Genomic DNA, 19,979 nt, shown 5'->3' with positions numbered 1-19,979 from the left:
TTATTACGTTTTCTTAGGGTTGCACCAGTTGACATTTGACCGCTAACCTTGTTTTTTATTAAAATAAATACAATAATAAAAATATATATTACTTTATTAATTATTGTATCATTACAGGATGGTTATACTACCATGACATTTTTGCTACCTGGTCTCATGGCATTTACGTACCTGGGTGCACTTTTTAGCGTGACACGAAATACGTACCAATAAGTACATATCACTGCAGTTTCCAAAATAAATGAACACTAGAGGCAGTAAAGCTCCTACACCTTTTATTCCTTTTCACACAAATTTACACAGTTTTAATTAATAAAGCGTAATTTTCGCACAATTACTTGAAGAATATCATGCTATGATTTCAAAACAATATTAATATGCTGGGAGATTTGAAAACTGATGCTTTTGAATGTTAGCATCGCACACATCCAGCTTCATATCTATGGGTTTTCAGAAACAGTAGGTTTGTTCGGTAGTTCACGGAGTACGGAGATGGACTTGAGAGGCGAGAAGCTCCGGTTCGAATCCTGTGTAACCACGGTTCGACAAAGCAGTTCAAAACTGCATATAAGGAAGTTCAAATGGTACGGTTTCATCAACAAATACGTTTTTATATCAGTTTTGCATTTGTTAACACTATTGGGTAGGTTTAGGGTTGGGTTTGGTGTAGGGCATATTTCCAACACGATAATGCATTAACATTTAGCGACAGTACCCGCATATTTGAATTCTGAACCGCCACAATACGTAGCTGAAGCAACGTAATAAAAAAAACAGCAATACGTACCAATATCAACGTAATAAATACGTGCCAGGGTTCACGTATTGAACCTGTGTTTTAACGCCACTCAGTGGACATTTCTCTTTGAAACTGCGGCGAAACGTGCAGTAAGGTACGTAAAAATGGTGTCGCACAAAAAGTGCACCGAGGTACATATTTTTATGAGACCAGGTTGCATTTTTGACATTATACCCTTTCAGAGATACCAAAATGAATTCAAGAAATTCAGAAATGTTAAAAAAAAAAAAACGAATCTTTTAAATTTCTGATAAAGCATTACATTTGGGGAGAAAAAGAAGGAAACTTATTTCCAAGTCTGCCTCTTGTCATTAGTTCTGTTTTCTTTTATTATGAATGAATGAATCTTAAGAAACCAAGACTAATTTCTAGAAGATAGCTCAGTGTCCTTGTAGACCATCTGAAAGGCATACAGTAAACACAAAATTTCTTGTTTAGCTCACTAGAACCGAGTTGCAGCAATGACTGTCGAATTGCTGACATAAAAACATAATATTATGTCATCAGTCTATGCATGGTATGGCCTTTTGAAAACATGTTTTGTTTTGTATGTGCAGTTTCTGTCCTGTTTTTGTTTTGTTTTGTGAACCATTAATTTTCAGCTTGATCGTCTCTTTCACTGCGGTCTCTGTGCTGAATGTTCCACCTCGATGTGTTCTAACTATTTGTCTTAGGTCAGTTTTCCTTAGCCTGCTCTCCCATGAGGGAATTGATTTTAATAATTAGCAAATGTAATTTGTTTTTAAAACCTAATCATATTTAATGCCACCCACACCATATTCCACTGGGAGTACAGTGAACATGAGCTGCAAAATGAGTGTGTGGAGATGACAGTGATTATGTACAGCATGTAAAGATAGTATCTCAGGTGTCATCTGTATTTAGAACGCAGTACATACTTTGAGGAACGTTATCAGTTCAAAAAAAATTATGATTTATATGTGACAAGGCATTGATTACCATAGAAAATTATTACCAGTCTGTCAGTCGAATAGTAAACGCAGGAACTGTTGCAAAATATGTGTATGGTACGATGGCCCAGTAGTGCACAACACAACAAAATCTCCACAACGTAATGGAAACAAGTCTCAACACAGTGGAAACAAGTCGTAACACAACGGAAACAAACCACAACACAACAAAATTAGCACAACACAATGGAAACACGTTGCAACACAACAGAAACAAGCCACAACACAATGCAAACAAGCCGCAATGCAACTAAATTAGCACAACACAATGGAAAAAAGTCGCAACACAGCGAAATTAGCACAACACAACTAAATTAGTCATATGCGTTGTGTTGTGCACTACTGAGCCACCATAGTATGGACACTAATAATGGAAGTTTATTAACCTTTTAAAAGTTATGAGAATGATTCAAAGCTTTTGGATCAATTTTTTTTTAAATATTGCTGTAATAAAATAACAAAATACCCTCCAGAATGTCTCGCATTACACAAGTTATGCTTGTTTTTACAAACAAAGAGACTGTATTCTGTGTTATCAACAAAGAGCCACAGATTCTGTCAATAGAGCATAACTTGTTTTGAACCTGAAACATTACAATAATGATGCAAATGAAAAGCGCTGCCTATAGACCTCGATTTCTTATCTTCACAGACATTTCTATGTACAGTTTCACAGATTCTTTGCCACAAATTGTAAAGCAAGTCAACATTAATTAATTCCACAGTGATTTATTTTGATGCAAATGTTCATTTAAAACATTCTGATTGGGTATGTGTGTGCCATAAAACACATCCGTTCTGTGCCTCCGGCCTTTCACATGCGAGTCTTAATGGAATTCATTAACACTCAAGTGAAATGACGAACGTCTTTGGCCACATGTCACCATCCCTGAATGAGACTAATGATCACTAATGGAATTTCTACTGACTGAGGATTTATTTCCACAAACAAGCTCCATTTCCAGAAGAGTAAAGTGTGTCTTTGCTCTATCAACAGAGAGATACACATGCTTCTGACCTCCACTGGCCAGCTGTCACTCTGTGACCAGATACATTTGGAGATATCAAAGTGTTTTCTATTCTGGCATGTCTGTCCGACCCTTTGCTGATGCTCTGCTGCCCTTATACAGATACTCACTTTACAGGATGTTACAGAAAATAGAAAAATAAAAATAATAAAATAAATATATATATATATATATATATATATATATATATATATATATATATATATATACTTTATTTTTATTTTTTCAACAGTTATAATAATCCGAAATTGCGCATCAAATCAGCATATTAATTTCTGAAGGATCATGTGACACTGAATGATGCTAAAAATTAAATTATGCATCACAGGAATAAATAAAATTTTAAAATATATTCACATAAAATTACAGTTATTTTAAATTGTAATAATATTTCACAATATTACTGATTTTACTGTATTTTTATCAAATAAATGCAGCCTTGGTGAATATTTTGTATTTTCAAAAATATTTTATATTTTACCTTGACAAACTATAGTAGTGTAGTGTATATATTCAAATATTTGGGCTATGCATGATTATATTGTATGTTGCATTTTGTTATTTTAATTTATTTAACAAAAGAAAATAAAAAATAATATTAGAAATAAAAACAAAATAGAGTATATAATCTCTAGAGACCTTCTGTCACTTTTCTAAGTGCCACAGAAACAAAATGTACTGTATATTTGGTATACATATAGTAAAATTCTGTATTCCACAATCCAAACATACAGAACATTCATTGATCTATTTTATAATAAAGTCTGATAATATGGTGGATAGCGATAGTTGCTAAGGTAAGATTGGTCAAAAACATATTTTTTCATCTTCATCATGAAAATCAATATTAAAGGACCTTCATAAAAATAATCAAAGTGATCAGTGTATGTGAATAAATGATACATTACAGACAGTAGCACACAAGCTAAGAATGTGAATCCTGCCTTTAATTAAAGATGATGTACTTCACAACAAGACAAACATCATTATTCTTCCCCCTGCTTTGAAACTGTTCATTCACAAGATGCCATAAAGAACAGGCAATATCCTTATTATCAAGAGATATGCAAAACTCTGCATTTCTAAGCAACAGCCAACTACAACGCTGAAATGAGAAAGAGAAATATTGCAATAAAATAAATAAACTTTTTAAATTTTAAATGTATATAATTCCTGGTGCGCATTTAAATTAGAAAAATGAGATTGGAAGAGCAGCTTGAAATCATGTAACCGCTACACAGCTTATTCAGTTCGAGCTGGAAGCACTTAATGCAGTCCATAAATTGAACTATATTATCAAACCGCATATTCACGAGAGAATGAAAGACATCTGCAGCAATAATGGCTTTCCTGCTATTATTTTTGGAAGCTAAAGCCCATTTAAAGCCCATGTTTATTATAGGGTACCACAACCTAAGTACTGTGGTGGCACTAAACTGTAAAAAATAGAAAGATGAGTTAACTTAAAAAGACAAAGCAACCAGCTGTAAGGCTTTTTTTTTTTTGAGCTTTTCAACTTCTGTAGATGTAGTTGTGCCAAATATCTTTTTTTAAAGTTAGACTAGTTATTCACTCAAAAAAACATTTTAAGTTAAAGTAATCTTCCTCAGCAATAAGTGTTAGAATAGCTCAATATACTCAAATGAACAAACCAAATAGTGTATGTATTTAGATGTATTTAGATTTGCAATGTCGTTGTGTGTGTTTAATCAAGACACTTTTATCCATAGCAACTTACAAAAATTGCTTTAGCTTTATGTAAAGTGTGCACTTTTTATATTTTAAATAGTGTTTTGTATATAAGCAATTGGGCAGCAAATACAGTTCAAGACACTTTAGTCTGTCAAAATTGGAGTGGAGTACAGCAAATCCCAAATCAAGACAAGATTAGTGTATTCCATTCTGAATAGCCTCCCATAAAGTGTACCATGCTTTGAACTTAATTTCCACATGGCTTTTATTTTGCCTCAAAACAAAGCACAATGTTAATTGAACTAAATGGGTTCATTTATGTGTTAGAAATGGGTCTGCAGAAGTCCCTGTTCTACACATCTCCCAGGGTCACTTTGCCAAGCACAGCAGAAGCAAGAGCCATTCATCACTGTGAGCTAATGAGAGCAAGTTCGAAGAGCAATAAAGACACATAGTTAAAGTTTACACCCTTGCAGAAGCACTGAAATGGCACCCAAAGTAGGGCCAAAGGTGCTGTGTCAGGACACGATCGCTCCAGGTCCAAAACCATTTTGTCCTGTACCCTTCAAGTGAGGGTAAAGGGATAGTTCACCCAAAACTGAAAATCCCATTCAGCCCTATGTTTTCCCAAACCTGTATGACTTTCTTCCTAACATAAAAGGCAATTTTTTTGAAGAAGAAGAATGAGGACTGAAGCATTTAAGCTTAAAAAAATTACACAAAATCCTAGGGCTGGGCGATATGGCCAAAAATATTAGCAAAATATATATATATTTTTTTTCTTTCCCATATCACTCAATATTGATATGTATCACGATATGCACTTACCATTAATGGGGAAGGAAATGCTTTCTACGTGTTTATTAGACCCTGAGAGTGCATGAAAAGATCTTTTTTTTTTTTTTTCACAATTAAACTTCACAGAGCTACCTTTTAATTTAGGGCCCCATTAAAACGGTTTTATTTTCCCCTAAATTCTGTTTTCCATTTTAGTTTATTTTTTCCTGGATACTGTGCTTTATGATTAACTACAAATTTCTCATAAAAAAGTGTAATTAAATGAATTAATAAAATGTTAACAATTTAAAAAAATCTTTTAAAATGTGATGAAATGAAAACATAATTAATGTACAACAAAACATTGCATTTTTATTTTAGGTCAAATGCTGCACACTAGCTCTATATAACTGTATAAATGAATGAAAAACACCTTGGTTGTATGATATTCTTTTCAATAAAAATAGTTATTGTTATTGTTATTATTATTATTGTTATTATTCATGGAGAATTACATTTTAGTATATAATAGTAATATATGTCTGTCATAATTTCCTCAAGTTAAACCAGATTTTTTTTTTTTTTTTTTAAGGGGTGTTGTGAAGGTCTTTCAGCTTTACTTTCAGTGTCAGTGTGTATTTGACAGTTGTTTTCTCAAATGAAACAGAGTAAAGCTTGTGAAGTGACTCTCAGAGCAGCTCTGGAGATGAAGTACATGTGTTCATGTTCTCATAAATTTAGACGCAGACGCTGAAATCATGCTGAACGTTGTGTGTGTTCAAGTTTGTGTATCTGGTGAAACTATGCCATTCACTCACACAGAGACATGCAGAACATGCAGACTTAGCCTATTAGCGTATTATCTGTTAGATTAATCCATTTTGAGTAAAACTGTCCAGAGATTATCATCTTTATCAACATAATTTTTATGATATAATTTTATCGCCCAGTCCTACAAAATCCCCCATCAAAGTATCGTAAAAGTGGAGACACAAGCCAAAATTTAAGTTGTTATTCACAGAAAATCTTTTTGTAGGAAGTATCATGAATTAATTATTTTAAGACAGATTTTTTCAGTAAATTAATTTCTCCAGTTAACAAAATAGATCTGAGGGTGGCGTTTACACAACACTGTTTTCAACTAGAAATGGAAAACCTTTTATGCGCTTTGGCCATTCATTTGCACAACAACAGCGTTTTGGGGGTGTAAAAATAAACTTTTAAAAACATGTTTCAAGGTACAAGTATGAGTTTTTTCTTTTTAAATGCAGCGTTATCGTCTCCGTGTGAGCTACAAAAATGTGAATTAGTGAAAACGGTGATTTCATGCACGTGTTCAGTGTTTCTTTACAAAGTGACAATGCCAACTACTGGCCTGGCATGCATAATACAGCATTCTAGGTCATTTTTGTAGATGCGTGCGCTGTAAAAAGTGATAAGTTGACTTAACTTAAAAAAATTGAGGAAACCCATTGCCTTAAAATTATTAAGTTAAGTCAACTTATCACTTTTTACAGTGTGTGAACAGGAATCGTTTTGACAGAGTTGTCTGTACACAAAACAACGCTAAAGAAAACCTTTTTTAGTGCATCATTGTCGTGTAAACGTATCCTGAATGATTTGTTCACTAATCTTACTGATCTGGTTTAACTCACTTACTCAGTAATGAACAGTGTGCAGAGGGCCAAATTTTCAGTGAATTACAACATACAACATTACAACATTCCCAGTCCTTGTTTACTTTCATTATATGGAAAATAGTGGCCAATATATTCATTGAATATTCACCTTTTATATTCCATCGAAGAATGAATGAGAATTTAAGGGTGAACTAATCCTTCTACACATTTGAGGCAGGTAGTGGCAGCATTAACAGCAGTGGGGGCTTAAGATTCACAACTCCAGGTGGCGATTTATTCAGTAGAAGTTCAGAGGTGACTGAATTCACCCTAGTCTGCGCTCGCTCACTCAAAGTTAAACCCAGGAGACAAATCAGCCTGCCGCAACCCCTGCCGTTTTTAAACTTCTTGTATATCGCCAAGGATTGAGTCACTTTGGTCCTCGCAGGGCTGTGTGAGATATGACAGGTCTTTGGTAGCTGTTCAACATTCGTTTGTAATGATAAATCCCCCTCCCTCCTGCTGCCTATTGAAAGTCAGTATAGAACATTGGCTTTGAATTGATGTTGCTTGGGCTCCAAAACTCAAAGCAGCATGACTTACTGGGGATGTTTCTGTGATCCAGCATGGTGTAAACACCGGTTTGCAATTCCTCGATTTGACTGCATGCAGATGTCATATGGCAGTAATATTTAAAACACAAACACACACACATATATATATATATATATATATATAAATGGAATGCTCAACAGTATTCACTGAATAGTCGGTTGCTACAGAAAATGTATTCTAAAAGCTTTTTTAGTGACATTAATTTATTAAAGGATTTTTCCAAAGCTTATGATTCAGAAGATTAGAAAAATGGTTTTAAGTGATGCTCCACTAATGGCATTATAGGTCATCGAAAGAAATGATGCACCCGCAGTAAAACCATAAAGTACTGAATTGTTTAACCTATAACCTGCAATATGTTTTAAAACGTATAAAGAAAATTTAAACCTATCCTGTCTTGTGTTTTAAACTAGATGTATATTCTTTCTGAATAAAATATGAATGATGCTTTTCCGTGCAAAACTTACACATAGGTAAATGGTCTGGGTGTTTGCTAAAGGGTTGTTAAGGGTTTTTAGGATGTTGCTAGGGTGATCTGGTTGTTTGCTAGTGGGTAACTTACTAGTCTCTATAGCTGTATTTGCATCCAATTGCAAAAAATTGGAATATTGCACAAAAATAAACCCCTGCGAATAAAGCAGCACTTCCATCCCTTTATTATATGTAATGAATTATAGTTTAAAGCATGCGCTCTAAATGCTTTTAAAGAAAACAAGAAGGCAAAATTTTAAGAAATCAATTGTAGAAGTCGAGTCGTACAAAAACAAATAACCCAAACCTGAACCTAACCATGATAGCTAAAAAAAGCACATCAAAGTCGTACGATATGTTACGATTTCACAATATCATCCGAGTTTTTTGATGCGCATCTGGATGTGTTATTAAAGTGCGTTAACCAGACAGGATTTAAATATTGCCAACTGAAATCGTAAGTTTGGTTAAAACACTGTAAAAAAATCAAAAGTTGAGAAAACTTAAAAGTTTAAGGCAACCAGCTTCGGCAGTTTTTTGAGTTTTCTCAACTTATTTTTGTATAAACTGAATACAACAAGTTGAGAAAACTCAAAAATCTGCTAAAGCTGGTTGCCTTAAACTTTTAATTATTCTCAACTTTTGATTTTTTACAGTGAAGGTGAGAAAAAAAAAAAAAACGTAAAAAGCTAACTTTTCTCCTGATTCTAACACAAAACCACATATAGTTTTGTGGCTATCAGAGTAGAACGAAAGCTGCTGCTCTCTGTATTATTTTCCGTTGTCTTCTTTATTGTTCTTGCATAAATTGTGCATGCTTTATTTCACAATATTACATCAAAAGATCAGAAAAAGTCCATATATGCACCCGCCTATAGACACTCCATTTAAAGTAACCAGGAAAGTGGTTAAAATTGGACAAAAGAGAAGGATTAAAATATGATGTAAATATGAATGTGTCTACTTTTAGACTAAAACGCATCTTAATACTAGATGTAAATCGGGCCTAGAAATTTATTCGGTAAAAATGCACAACTTTTTACCGAATAATAATATGTTTGTCCACCTTAAAAGAGCATGTGTTTTTCAGTGTGCATTTTGGAAATTGTATTTGCACCCTGGTCTTTCCAGCCAGCATTTTAAATCCAATATCTCACAGTTTGCATAAAAAGAATGTAGGCAGAAATCCGGTTTATGATATTCTGGACTGAATATCCTTAGTTTTTTTTTGTTTTATCGTCCAGCAGACCAAAATCGCAAGTCTGATCACTTCTCAACAATGTGCAAGATTTAAGATATAATTGACGTAGCACAAATGGTGTGGCCTAGAGTATGATTTCTGGGATTTACTAACAGCTTGCGCCAGCGCAAACCGTCTTTTGGCGTTAAAATACTAATGTCAGGATTTACTAAAGACGTGCAATGAAGAATTAGTGCTGAAAAGGCTTGGACAAAGTTATTTTTATGCCTGACCTCATTGAATATGCATTTGTAGGAGTTTCTCTTTCAGGCACAAAATTTATGGGAGGAAAGTATTAAAATTAATCATGCAACGTTTGCGTTTGTCAAATTACTGGTATTTGCGCCATTATTTAAAGCCAAAAAAAGCATGTCTTAAAGCAGACAGTAATTTGCGCTGGTGATTATGGAAATGATCAGGCTGCATCTGTGTTCTTTAATGTGCGCATTGTTAGCAAATCACCTGCAGAATTTTCCCTTCCCTTCGACGCTTTTATGGAATTGCGCTCTAACGCTAATTTGCCCTGTTTAGTAAATCTGGCCCTTGGTTTGAAAATTGTATAAAAGCAATGTTGTAAATGGTTTCAAATCAGCAAAGCTGTGCTGTTTCTCAACAGAGTGGTATCAACAGAGAAATGAAATGACTGCCTGCTCCAGCTGAGTTGCTTACCACTGTATTTAGTGAACTGTGGGAAGTAATGAGTTTGCGTCTCTTATATTAACACACCGACCCATAATTGGCTAATTATAGCGGTTGTTCCGCTGGTGTTTAGAGCGCAAATCCAAACGTCTTCTCACTCCGTGCTCTCCGTCTCCTCCTCCTCCAGATCCCAATGCACTGATGCAGCCCGGCCCCGACCACGCGCTCATCGGCGGAGTGGTGGCCGTGGTGGTCTTCATCACCCTGTGCTTCATCATCGTCCTGGGCCGATATCTGGCCAGGCACAAAGGTACGGCTTCCCTCCCCTCTCTCCTCTCGCCCCCTCACCTATAGTGTGCAAAATGCTTCAACATGTCCACTGTTGTACCTTATGTGTCTATGTGACCTATGTGGGACTGTGTGGACAGGGACATACTTAACCAATGAGGCCAAAGGAGCGGAGGACGCCCCTGACGCAGACACTGCCATCATCAATGCGGAGGGGAACCACGCACATGCAGAGGAAAAGAAAGAGTACTTCATTTAGCACCTCTGTTTTTCTGTTCAGTATTTTCACGGCAACACTGCGAGCCAGCAGAGGAGGCGTTATAGTCCCTCACAGCACTAGTCTGGTCTGGCTCTTCTGTCTGTTTGTCTCCTCGACTCCAGTTGGAGTCCTTTTGCCAACCTCTTTAAGGCCAAATTCGACACGCCACCTGCTGCAAAAAGAATGTTGCCTTTGGTTAAACCAATCCTAATCGACCAAAAAAAAAAAAAAAAACACAGACGAAAAAATATTTCGGAAAAAAAAAAAAAAAAAAAAATCAGTTGAGTTTGTAACTGTAACACCAGGTCCATTTAGGCCAAAAAACCCTATCCCACCTTTCCAAAATGACCCCCGTTTGATTTGCCAAGTGCCAAAATATACAGACATGTGCTTGTCATGTTTGTTGCTGTGTTTATTTATTTAATTTCCCAGTGAATACTGATTTCTCAACCACCCTCACTGTGCCTGTTATATACCTTTTTACAGATATTACCAGGGAGCGGCAAGAAATGTGGTTCATCTCAAGTCGGAAAACCTTGGCTTTGCCAATAATTACGCTTTAAGACAAGAATACGTGAGATGTATAATGTAAATATCATGTACTGTCTTTGTTTTTGTGTGCGTGTCTGTTGTTTTCCATTGTGAAAGTGGGTGTTTTCTTTCTTTCTTTATTTATTTTTTTGAAGTACGCCCTGTAATAAAGAATGTGCCCAAGAGATACGGATAATTATGTAACGCACGGTCACCCGAAACAAGCCGGCAGATTGAAAATGGCAGGAACTCGATGAAGCACAAATGAGAATTGGTGTGTAACCATTAGAAGCGAGATTATTTTCTATTTCCATCATACCTGTCTGTATATTCTTGCACTGTTAATACCCCCCCCCACACACACACACACCCCCTGAACGTTTATTTCAACCCTGAAAATGTTTCAAACGTAAGCACAAAGTCATTGTAAAATGTCATTGGTTTAGACAGTCTCAGGATGAAAAGAAGAGCCTAATTGAATTTGTCTTTTTTTCACTGGAGTGAATGAATTTTTGTTCTCACTTTATGAATTGATCTAAATGGCCATTTGTTCGATGTTTGAATGGAAGTTCGGCATTGTTTCATTTCGATTCGCTGACCGACCCTTGTTAATATTGCTGTATATTACTTTGCTACAGTGATTATTGGTGGAATATTGTTAAACTATAGGATCCCATATATAAATATATGAGAAAACAAATGTCAAAATATCTATTTCAAGTGTCCCATACTTTTAGTTCATATTAGTGAAGAAAATATTTGTTTGTTAGTTTGTTTCGTCCCAACCCAGGGAATGTATATAATGTGTATACTTCAGCATTTAGTAAGCTGTTTATTTAATTGAATTTGAATTCTTTATTGCTCTGTTTTATGCTACATGTGTACGACTCCATTTTAGCCTCTCAATACTAAGTACGTCCCGTTGGATACTTGTCATTAATACTAATTTATTGGGTAAATCTGATGGACAAACACAATACATTACTATTAGTGCTTTTTCTAAGCTTGTGAACAGATAGGATCGTTTGTTCATGAGAAGGTCAGAACAACAATCACCATTATTGCCTTTGTGTTTGCAACAGAACATACGACCACACATTGAAGCTCTGGAGAAGCGTAATCTTCAATGTACGTTTTTATGAAACATGTTTCAAGTGTTCATACTTTATTTCATTCTTTATAACATCAACTAGAGCGAAGACATTTTTCTAAGAACTTTTGATTTGCTTTGTTTTTTGCTGTATGGGAAAATGTGTGAGGTTGCTTTTACATTAAATATCCGACTTTTTCAAACTATGCCTCTGTAAGAAAAGAAAAAAAAACTCAGAGTACTGAGTAAAATATGCACAAACTCAGATTTGTGTTTTCTTCTTCATGCAACACATAACTCTGTCTGAACATATACACATATATATATATATATATATATATATATATATATGCACACACACACACGTGCACACACACATATATTATTGTTAATTATACATTATTATTAATTAATTAAAACAAAATAAAAAATAGAGTCTAATTTTTGCATTATAGTATTTAGGTGCTTAATATATGATTAAATCAGATCCTTGAGTCGCAATAATGGAATATTGTTTTACATATGCTTGGGTTTATACTATGAATTTCATGGCTACATGCTGCCCCCAAGAGCCGGATGCTCTCAGTGCACGAGTATGTGGAGGTTCTTCTTCTCTCAAGGCTTTGTTTATTGTCTCCAACTTTAAGTGGCTTTCTGCTGAAACTTTCAAATCCTGTCCTTCTTTCCACTGTACCACCATGGTGACAGCTTTACGTAATCCATAGTGCGAGTTGGCAGAGAAATTACAGGGAAGGATTTGAGGAGATCAAAAAATTGGGAAGGAGCAATGCAGTGTGTTCAGCCTTAAATCTAGACTGAGGCTTAACAGAATAACCGACACAAAACCATTACGTTTCTCTGCACTCGCAAAGATGGTGTGCTGTGTGTTTAAATGTTAGTTAATGCTGGTGGGTCAACTTCAGTTGGTGAAATTAACCATTAAAAATAGATAGACTTTACAGCACAACAATGGAAACTGGTCGATTTTCAAATGCGTTTTTACATGTATGGACAAGTTTGGAGTTGTAGTAAATTAAAAAACTAAACCTCACTGATTATAAACAGAACATGAGCTATTGCAGTTGTTGATGATGTTTAGCAATAGTATCACTAATACTACTAATATTCATCGTAATCTTAAAAATAATGGTCATAATGGTGTTTAGTTACAAGTTGACAATACACATATCTCCGTAACTAAGGATTTGAATAAGAGGTTCAAACATCGAATTTAAAGTTATCATAATTCCAATCATTCTTATTCAAATTATTTTCAGCAAACTAAAATTTATATTTTTGATATATCTACTGGGTAACAACTGAACACAATAAACTACACTGATATACATTCAGACAAGAATCTAACTATATAATGAAGGTATAAAGAATTATTTTTATAATGCATGTCAGATTGGGGCAAGTTGTCACACTTTTACTGGTTTTATTTATTTATTAAGCTAATTTGTCACAATATTTTGGGCCAAAACAATGGAGTTTTTAACATGTTGCCAAGAATGCATTAATATCACCTGAACATTAATACAGCCCAGAACCTATAATACGATATTTAATGGCAGGTTTGGAGTGTAACAACATGGTCTGCACAGCATGCGTTTAATGAGCTGTATATTTTCCCCTGGACAATATTGATTAAATATTCAATATCTTTCCACTGGCATATACTAATTCATAAAACAAACCCTCCCTGAGAAATATTCACTGCACTAAAAAAAAAAAAGAAAAAAAAGAAAAGGAAAAGAAGTGTGACAACTAGCCCCATGTGCTATATATCTCATCTTTTATTGCGAGAGTTTTACTAACTCATCTCAAGCTTGTTGAAACCTGCCATCTGTGTAAAATCCCAAAAGACTTAATTATTAGGATTGATATTTTCCCAGAGCAGTTAACATGGAATATTATTTTGGCCCACTTCCAGTTTGCTGTTCGGCTGTGGTTCGAGTTTTCAAAGCAGCGGCGCGGCAAAAAATCTCCAAGTGGGTGGATCTTTGTGAAACAGGGTGGATTTCTATTCTGTGCCTCAAATCAATGTTACTTACAATTAAATTATGTCAGTGTGGGTTTTTGAATTAACAAATAATCCCAATTTGGGTGAGAACAGCAAACTTGAAAAGATAAATTATATTATGAATTGTATGTTTTTTAAAATACTCAAACTCAAAGACATAATGATACAAAAAACATGAAATGCCACATAAGGACCTGAAAAGCTGAATCTTTACAGAATCTGTTCGTTTACAAGAACCATCTGAAAGAATCAATTAATCAGGCTTCCAAAGCTACATATAAGAGAAGAAGAACTGTTTAAAACAAACCTGACTTTCCAAAACTTCATACTGTGAGATGTGAGAGAGGTCCAATTAGGATGAATCAAACTTTCCAGAGCTACATATGAGAGAAGGACTGTTTAAAACAAGCTGATTCGCTAATGAAAGGAATCTGATTTTCCAAAGCTACATACTATGAGAGAGCTTAGTTTAGGACAAACCGATTCACTAGAATGCATCAAACTTTCCAAAGGTATGTAGGAGATAAGGAGGTCCATTTAAAACAAACTGATTCACTAGAATGAATCTGACTTTTGAAAGCTACATACTACACAAAAGAGTGGTTCATTTAGGATGAACCTATTCACTAGAATGAATCAAACTCTTTAAAGTTACATACAAGAGAGAGAGGTCTGTTTAGGGCAAACTGATTCACTAGAATGAATCAGACTTTTCCAAAGCTACATACTGTATGAAAGAGAGGTTGATTTTGGATGAACTGAGAATGAATCAAAATTTCCAAACCCACATATGAGAGAATGATTATTTAAGATGAACTGATTCACTAGGATGAATTTGACTTTTCAAAGCTACGTACTGTTTGAAAGAGAGGTCCATTTAGGACGAACTGATTCAGAATAAAGCAAACTTACCAAAACTACATATGAGAGACAGGTATATTTACAATAAACCGATTCATTAGAATGAATCAGAATTTCCAAAGCTACATCGATTCATTTTAAGATGAATCGATTCACTAGAATGAATCAAAATTTCCAAAGAAAGAGAGGTTCTTTTAAGATGAATCGATTCACTAGAATAAATCAACATTTCCAAAGCTACATCAGAGAGAGAGGTATATCTAGGAAGAACAAATCCACTAGAATTAATCAAAAAACCCAAAGCTACATAATGAGAGCGATGTACATTTAAGATGAACCGATTCACTAGAATCAGATTTCCTTGTTTACCAATTCACTAGAATGATTTGATTTGAATCATATGATTATTATTATTATTTATTTATTTTATTTTTTGGTAAACATACACAGTACAAACTATATATATATAGCCTATATATACACAATATATGTGTTGTGGTTATTTGTATTGTTTTAATTAAACACCATCGGTATATTCTGTCAGCTTTTATTGAGAAGACTGGTCATCAATGGCCCTTTATGCCACTGTTTCAAAGCAACACAACTGTTCAGAGAAAAATAGTTTTAAAACGAACCCAACAACAGCCTGTTATTCAGCACCCCTAAATCAGCATTTGATTTCTCGTTGCATTGTATCAATATGCTGCTGTGGTTTTGATCGGTCAACTATGATTATAATCACTTGATTTACAGTGGATTATCCAGCCTGTCATTGTATGGCATGTTGGCGACGCCGCTGGAATATTTCTAAGCGCACACCTCATTAAAGACCTTTGAGAGGAAAACAAAACGAAATAAGTAATTTGGAGATCTTAAGTATGCATGGAGGACGTAAACAAATGAGATCACCTTGAAAGGACAATTAAGAAAGAGAGCTAAGAACCTGCCGGGCCGCACAAAGTAATTACAACTTAAAAGATAAATGATTGAGTTTTTAATGGTGCTCTGAATCGAGTTAGTTTTAACAAAACAAGGAACAATCGATACACTCGCAGAAGACCACAAATGTACCCAACTGGCAGCGTTTAGCTTAATGACGGACGCTGAAATGTCAATGACAACTGGCACGGCGACCTTGAGCAGACAGATGGACCAACAGAAAATGGGTTTTACTACTGATTAAAGCCAGTGTTCCCTAGACACAGAAGATTATTTAAATTCAGTATGGAGGGCAAACCAAACAACTTTTATCTTAATATGGAGATTTAAAATATGTTTACTGAGACTGTGGTGCTCAAGATGGAGATTTACCCTCCTGCAGAGAATAAGACTGATTTTTAAGGTTTGGTTCTGTTGTACTTTTATTTTGTGCACAGCATGATAGAAATTCAGATGTTTGTGATGGGATTTTCAAACTCATTTTACTGCACATCATGGACGCCTCAAGCCTGTTTCAACCACAGTATAAAGAGATAAATAAAAAGGGTAATTGCAACTCAGACTTTTTTCTTGATTGTGAGAAAAACTCTCAATTCTGAGAAAAAAAGTTTGAATTGTGAGTAATTTTCTTCTTGCAATTTTGAGTTTGCATTTTTGTGTTTGAAGTTTGCATCTCACAATTCTGTTTTTTCTACCTTTTTTAGTTTTTTTATTCCATGATGGAAATAAAAACAGAATTGCAAGAAAAAGGGCCAAATTTCAAGTTATAAACTCAAAATTTCAAGCAAAAAAGTCAGAATTCTGAGTTATATCTTGGAGTTCAGACTTCTCAGAAGAAGTAGAAATGCAAGTTTATATCTCAAAGTCCTGACTTTATATTTTATAATTCTGGCCTTTTTTTTCCCTCAGAACTGCATGAAAAGAGTATGAATTGTGAAATTAAAAAGTCCTGATTACCTTTTATATTTTTTACTCCATGGGGGAAACAAGTTTCCATAGACTATAGTTATGACAGTGAAGCTGAAACAACTGTTTTTTAATGCACAATTATTTTTTTATTTTGAACAGATTTCTTCTTTTTCTGATGATTTCATCTCCTCCCTGTAAACAACAAACAATAAAACATAACCAAACATGTGTAAGTTGTCTATTATGTCATATATGAAAACTTTGGAAGGATGTGGAAGATGACTAACCTGGAGTCTAATACCACTTGTTGATGCCAAAAAGTCTTGCCCTGTCAGCGGCAGAGAGAAAGGTTGCAGCATCACTGCACATGGTCTTCCCATTGTGGTCGCCTTTTAGCACTGCTGGAATGCCCGGGACGGATGGTAAAGGGTCTCCGGTGCCGTTTCTTCTGGCCACAGAATTCACTGCATTTCCAATGTCAGGCAATACAACATTTCTCTGTCTTCCCTTCATGCGCCTGGATGGAGGCCTCGTGTTAGAAGATGGACCAGGCGAGGAAGGTATAAACTGAAGTAACTGGGTCTGGGAAGGGCTCTCAAAAGTTGGAGTAATGCTTGGCCTTGTCGGCTTCTTGCTTTTTCGGCTTGGGAAACAATTTGATCAACTTCATTTAGTCAACTAAAAATGTCTATGTGTGACATGAATGAATAAAAGTAATAAACATGTCTACTTTGTTCTTTTACTCTTGAAATGTTTTTACAATAGGCTACACAACATATCGACCTTATTTAAATGGACTAAATGAGTATACTGAAAAAATTCGAAATATATAAACAGACGCAAAATATATGCTTAATCCATGAAAATGTTGCTAATAAATCTCCTGGTGCTACTGCTTACCTTTTCATTGCGATCACGAACAGTTAAAATGATCTGAACAACTTCACTCAGAGATGAACTGCTCTCAACAGATTCCACTCTACTATGGCGTCATAATGCGTCAGTTCTATGTTGTTTTTTTTTTTAGTTCTCTGAATGTTTATGGTCGTGCTATAATATGAACATCCTTTATGTATATTTGTTGAAATCGGATGTTAATATATGAGTTCAAGCAACACAACAGTAAAGAGGACGTTCACACAGGCCTCTTTTTTGCGTTAATTTGAGCTGCTTTCCCCGTGTTTTCTATGTAAACAAGCGCCACAGACGCGCGTCTAAAAACGCGGAGCTCAGGTTTAAAGTTGTGCTTCTTGTGTGAACGCGCTATGAATAATACATGATTATTCTGACCTCTTGTGGCGAAATTGCTCAATTGCTGACAAATATTTTACGTTTGGCAACAATCACGTTGTGGCTCACTGGCCATACTGGAATTCCTCACATTCTGCAAAATGTTCTTATTTTAGATATTTCTTGTGATATTGATGGACTCTTTTAAAACATTATGTTGAAACCGGTTCGCTTTTGCACTCTTTTTTTCAATTCCGCAGTTTAGAGGAAGACATTAACTAAGCATAATGTGTGATAATGCATTATATGAAGGGGGTGCATTTATATTATTCTTAGTATATTCACACACACACACACACACACACACACACACACACACATATATATATATGTGACCCTCGACGACAAAACTGGTCTTAAGTGTTAATTTTTCGAATTTGAGATGTATACATCATCTGAAAGCTGAATAAATAAGCCTTCCATTGATGTATGGTTTATTAGGATAGGACAATATTTGGCTGAGATACAACTATTTGAAAATCTGGAATCTGAGGGTACAAAAAAATCAAAATATTGAGAAAAACGCCTTTAAAGTTGTCCAAATGAAGTTCTTAGCAATGCATATTACTAATAAAAAAAATAAGTTTTGATACATTTAAGGCAAGAAATTTACTAAATATCTTCATGGAACATGATCTTTACTTAATATTCTAATGATTTTTGGCATAAAAGAAAAATAGATCATTTTGACCCATACAATGTATTGTTGGCTATTGTTACAAATATACCCCAGTGACTTAAGACTGGTTTTGTGGTCCAGGGTCACGTATATATATATATATATATATATATATATATATATATATATATATATATATATATATATATATATATATGTATATGTATGTGTATATATGTGTGTATGTGTCTCAATCGTAAATGAAAACAAGATTCATTTATTTGTTCATTATCTGTTAGCACATTGCTATTAGCAAGAACCACTACATTTACACATTGAGTGAAAAAAATTATTGACATTTTATTTGCTACTATTCGTTAAATCTGAATCAAATAGTGAACTATACAGTGCATTTTAGGTTTACATGACAGTTATTTGGTTACAGGGTTAAAACAAAAAAGGCACAAAAAAGTAAAAATAGAACATTCCATTGATGCTACAATGGCGACATGAACGAGTTATGTCTTTTAGACTAATTTTATATTGAAACGAACATTAGTTCATTCATTAATTCTGAGTCAAACAGGATATTTCACAATAAAAAAAATGTTTAAAAAATCTGATAGAATCTGATGAAAAGTACCGTATTGACCCGAATATAAGAAGACCCCCCTTTTTCCTGATGTACCTTTTGGAAAAAGGCTTTTTGAAAACCAAATCTTGTTTGTTTTTTTTTTTTTTCTCTCTCTGTAAAACACATTTTTTCTTAAATTATTTTCATATTGCATATTTTTCCTATTTTAATTTTTGTTTTGAAAGTATGGTAAATAGGCCCTACTGGTAAAATGTACCAACAACGACATTGAAAAATATACACTTTTTGATATAGGCTACCATAAAAATAACAGGTAGCCCATCTGAATTATATAACATTGTTTTTCCATCTCATCATAGCCTACCAAAATGCTATTAACAGTAGAAGTGAAATCTTATTGTAGTCTTCAAATCTGGGTACTGTCTTATGTTTTAAAATCACTTACAGAGGAAGTTTGGTCCCATCAGGCTAACATGACAGTCACGATTCATGCCGCTGTAAGCTTTTCTTTTTCTTTTGTTTTCACTCGCGATCTTTACAACACAGTACATTACATATTTCATGGCACACTCGTTTTATGCGTGTTTAGCGCTACCTATTGTTGTGGGTGTATTATTGACATGTCAAAGTCTAGACCCTGAATATAAGACAACCGTGTTTTTTCAGATGTATTTCCAAGAAAAAAAAACATCATCTTATATTCGGGTCAATACGGTACATG

General features: G+C 34.6%; 1 protein-coding gene and 1 long non-coding RNA gene across 6 annotated transcripts in view; one reads left to right on the top strand and one right to left on the bottom strand.

Annotated features, from left to right (window-relative positions):
- The window catches only part of cadm2b (cell adhesion molecule 2b), a 238,240-nt gene extending 225,965 nt beyond the window's left edge, over positions 1 to 12,275 (top strand). For 2 of the 5 annotated variants that reach the window (XM_058799121.1, XM_058799120.1), the window contains 3 exons: positions 10,039 to 10,161; positions 10,280 to 10,385; positions 10,885 to 12,275. In XM_058799121.1, the coding sequence (XP_058655104.1) occupies positions 10,039 to 10,161; positions 10,280 to 10,385; positions 10,885 to 10,990 (335 nt within the window). In that variant the 3' untranslated portion in view covers positions 10,991 to 12,275. Of the gene's footprint in view, positions 1 to 10,038; positions 10,162 to 10,279 lie in introns of all 5 variants that reach the window. The other 3 variants (XM_058799124.1, XM_058799123.1, XM_058799122.1) reach the window with 2 other exon arrangements.
- Positions 12,276 to 16,565: 4,290 nt separating this feature from the next.
- Positions 16,566 to 18,016, bottom strand: LOC131520563 (uncharacterized). The gene is made up of 3 exons (XR_009266093.1): positions 17,655 to 18,016; positions 17,042 to 17,397; positions 16,566 to 16,946 (listed from the first exon to the last, which is right to left on the bottom strand). It is a non-coding gene; the product is annotated as an uncharacterized LOC131520563 (long non-coding RNA).
- Positions 18,017 to 19,979: the final 1,963 nt, after the last annotated feature.

The sequence above is a fragment of the Onychostoma macrolepis genome, chromosome 15, assembly GCF_012432095.1.
Source record: "Onychostoma macrolepis isolate SWU-2019 chromosome 15, ASM1243209v1, whole genome shotgun sequence".
Taxonomy (NCBI): domain Eukaryota; kingdom Metazoa; phylum Chordata; class Actinopteri; order Cypriniformes; family Cyprinidae; genus Onychostoma; species Onychostoma macrolepis.
The sequence above is the reverse complement of the archived record's forward strand: the minus strand, read 5'-3'. Positions and strand labels throughout refer to the sequence as shown.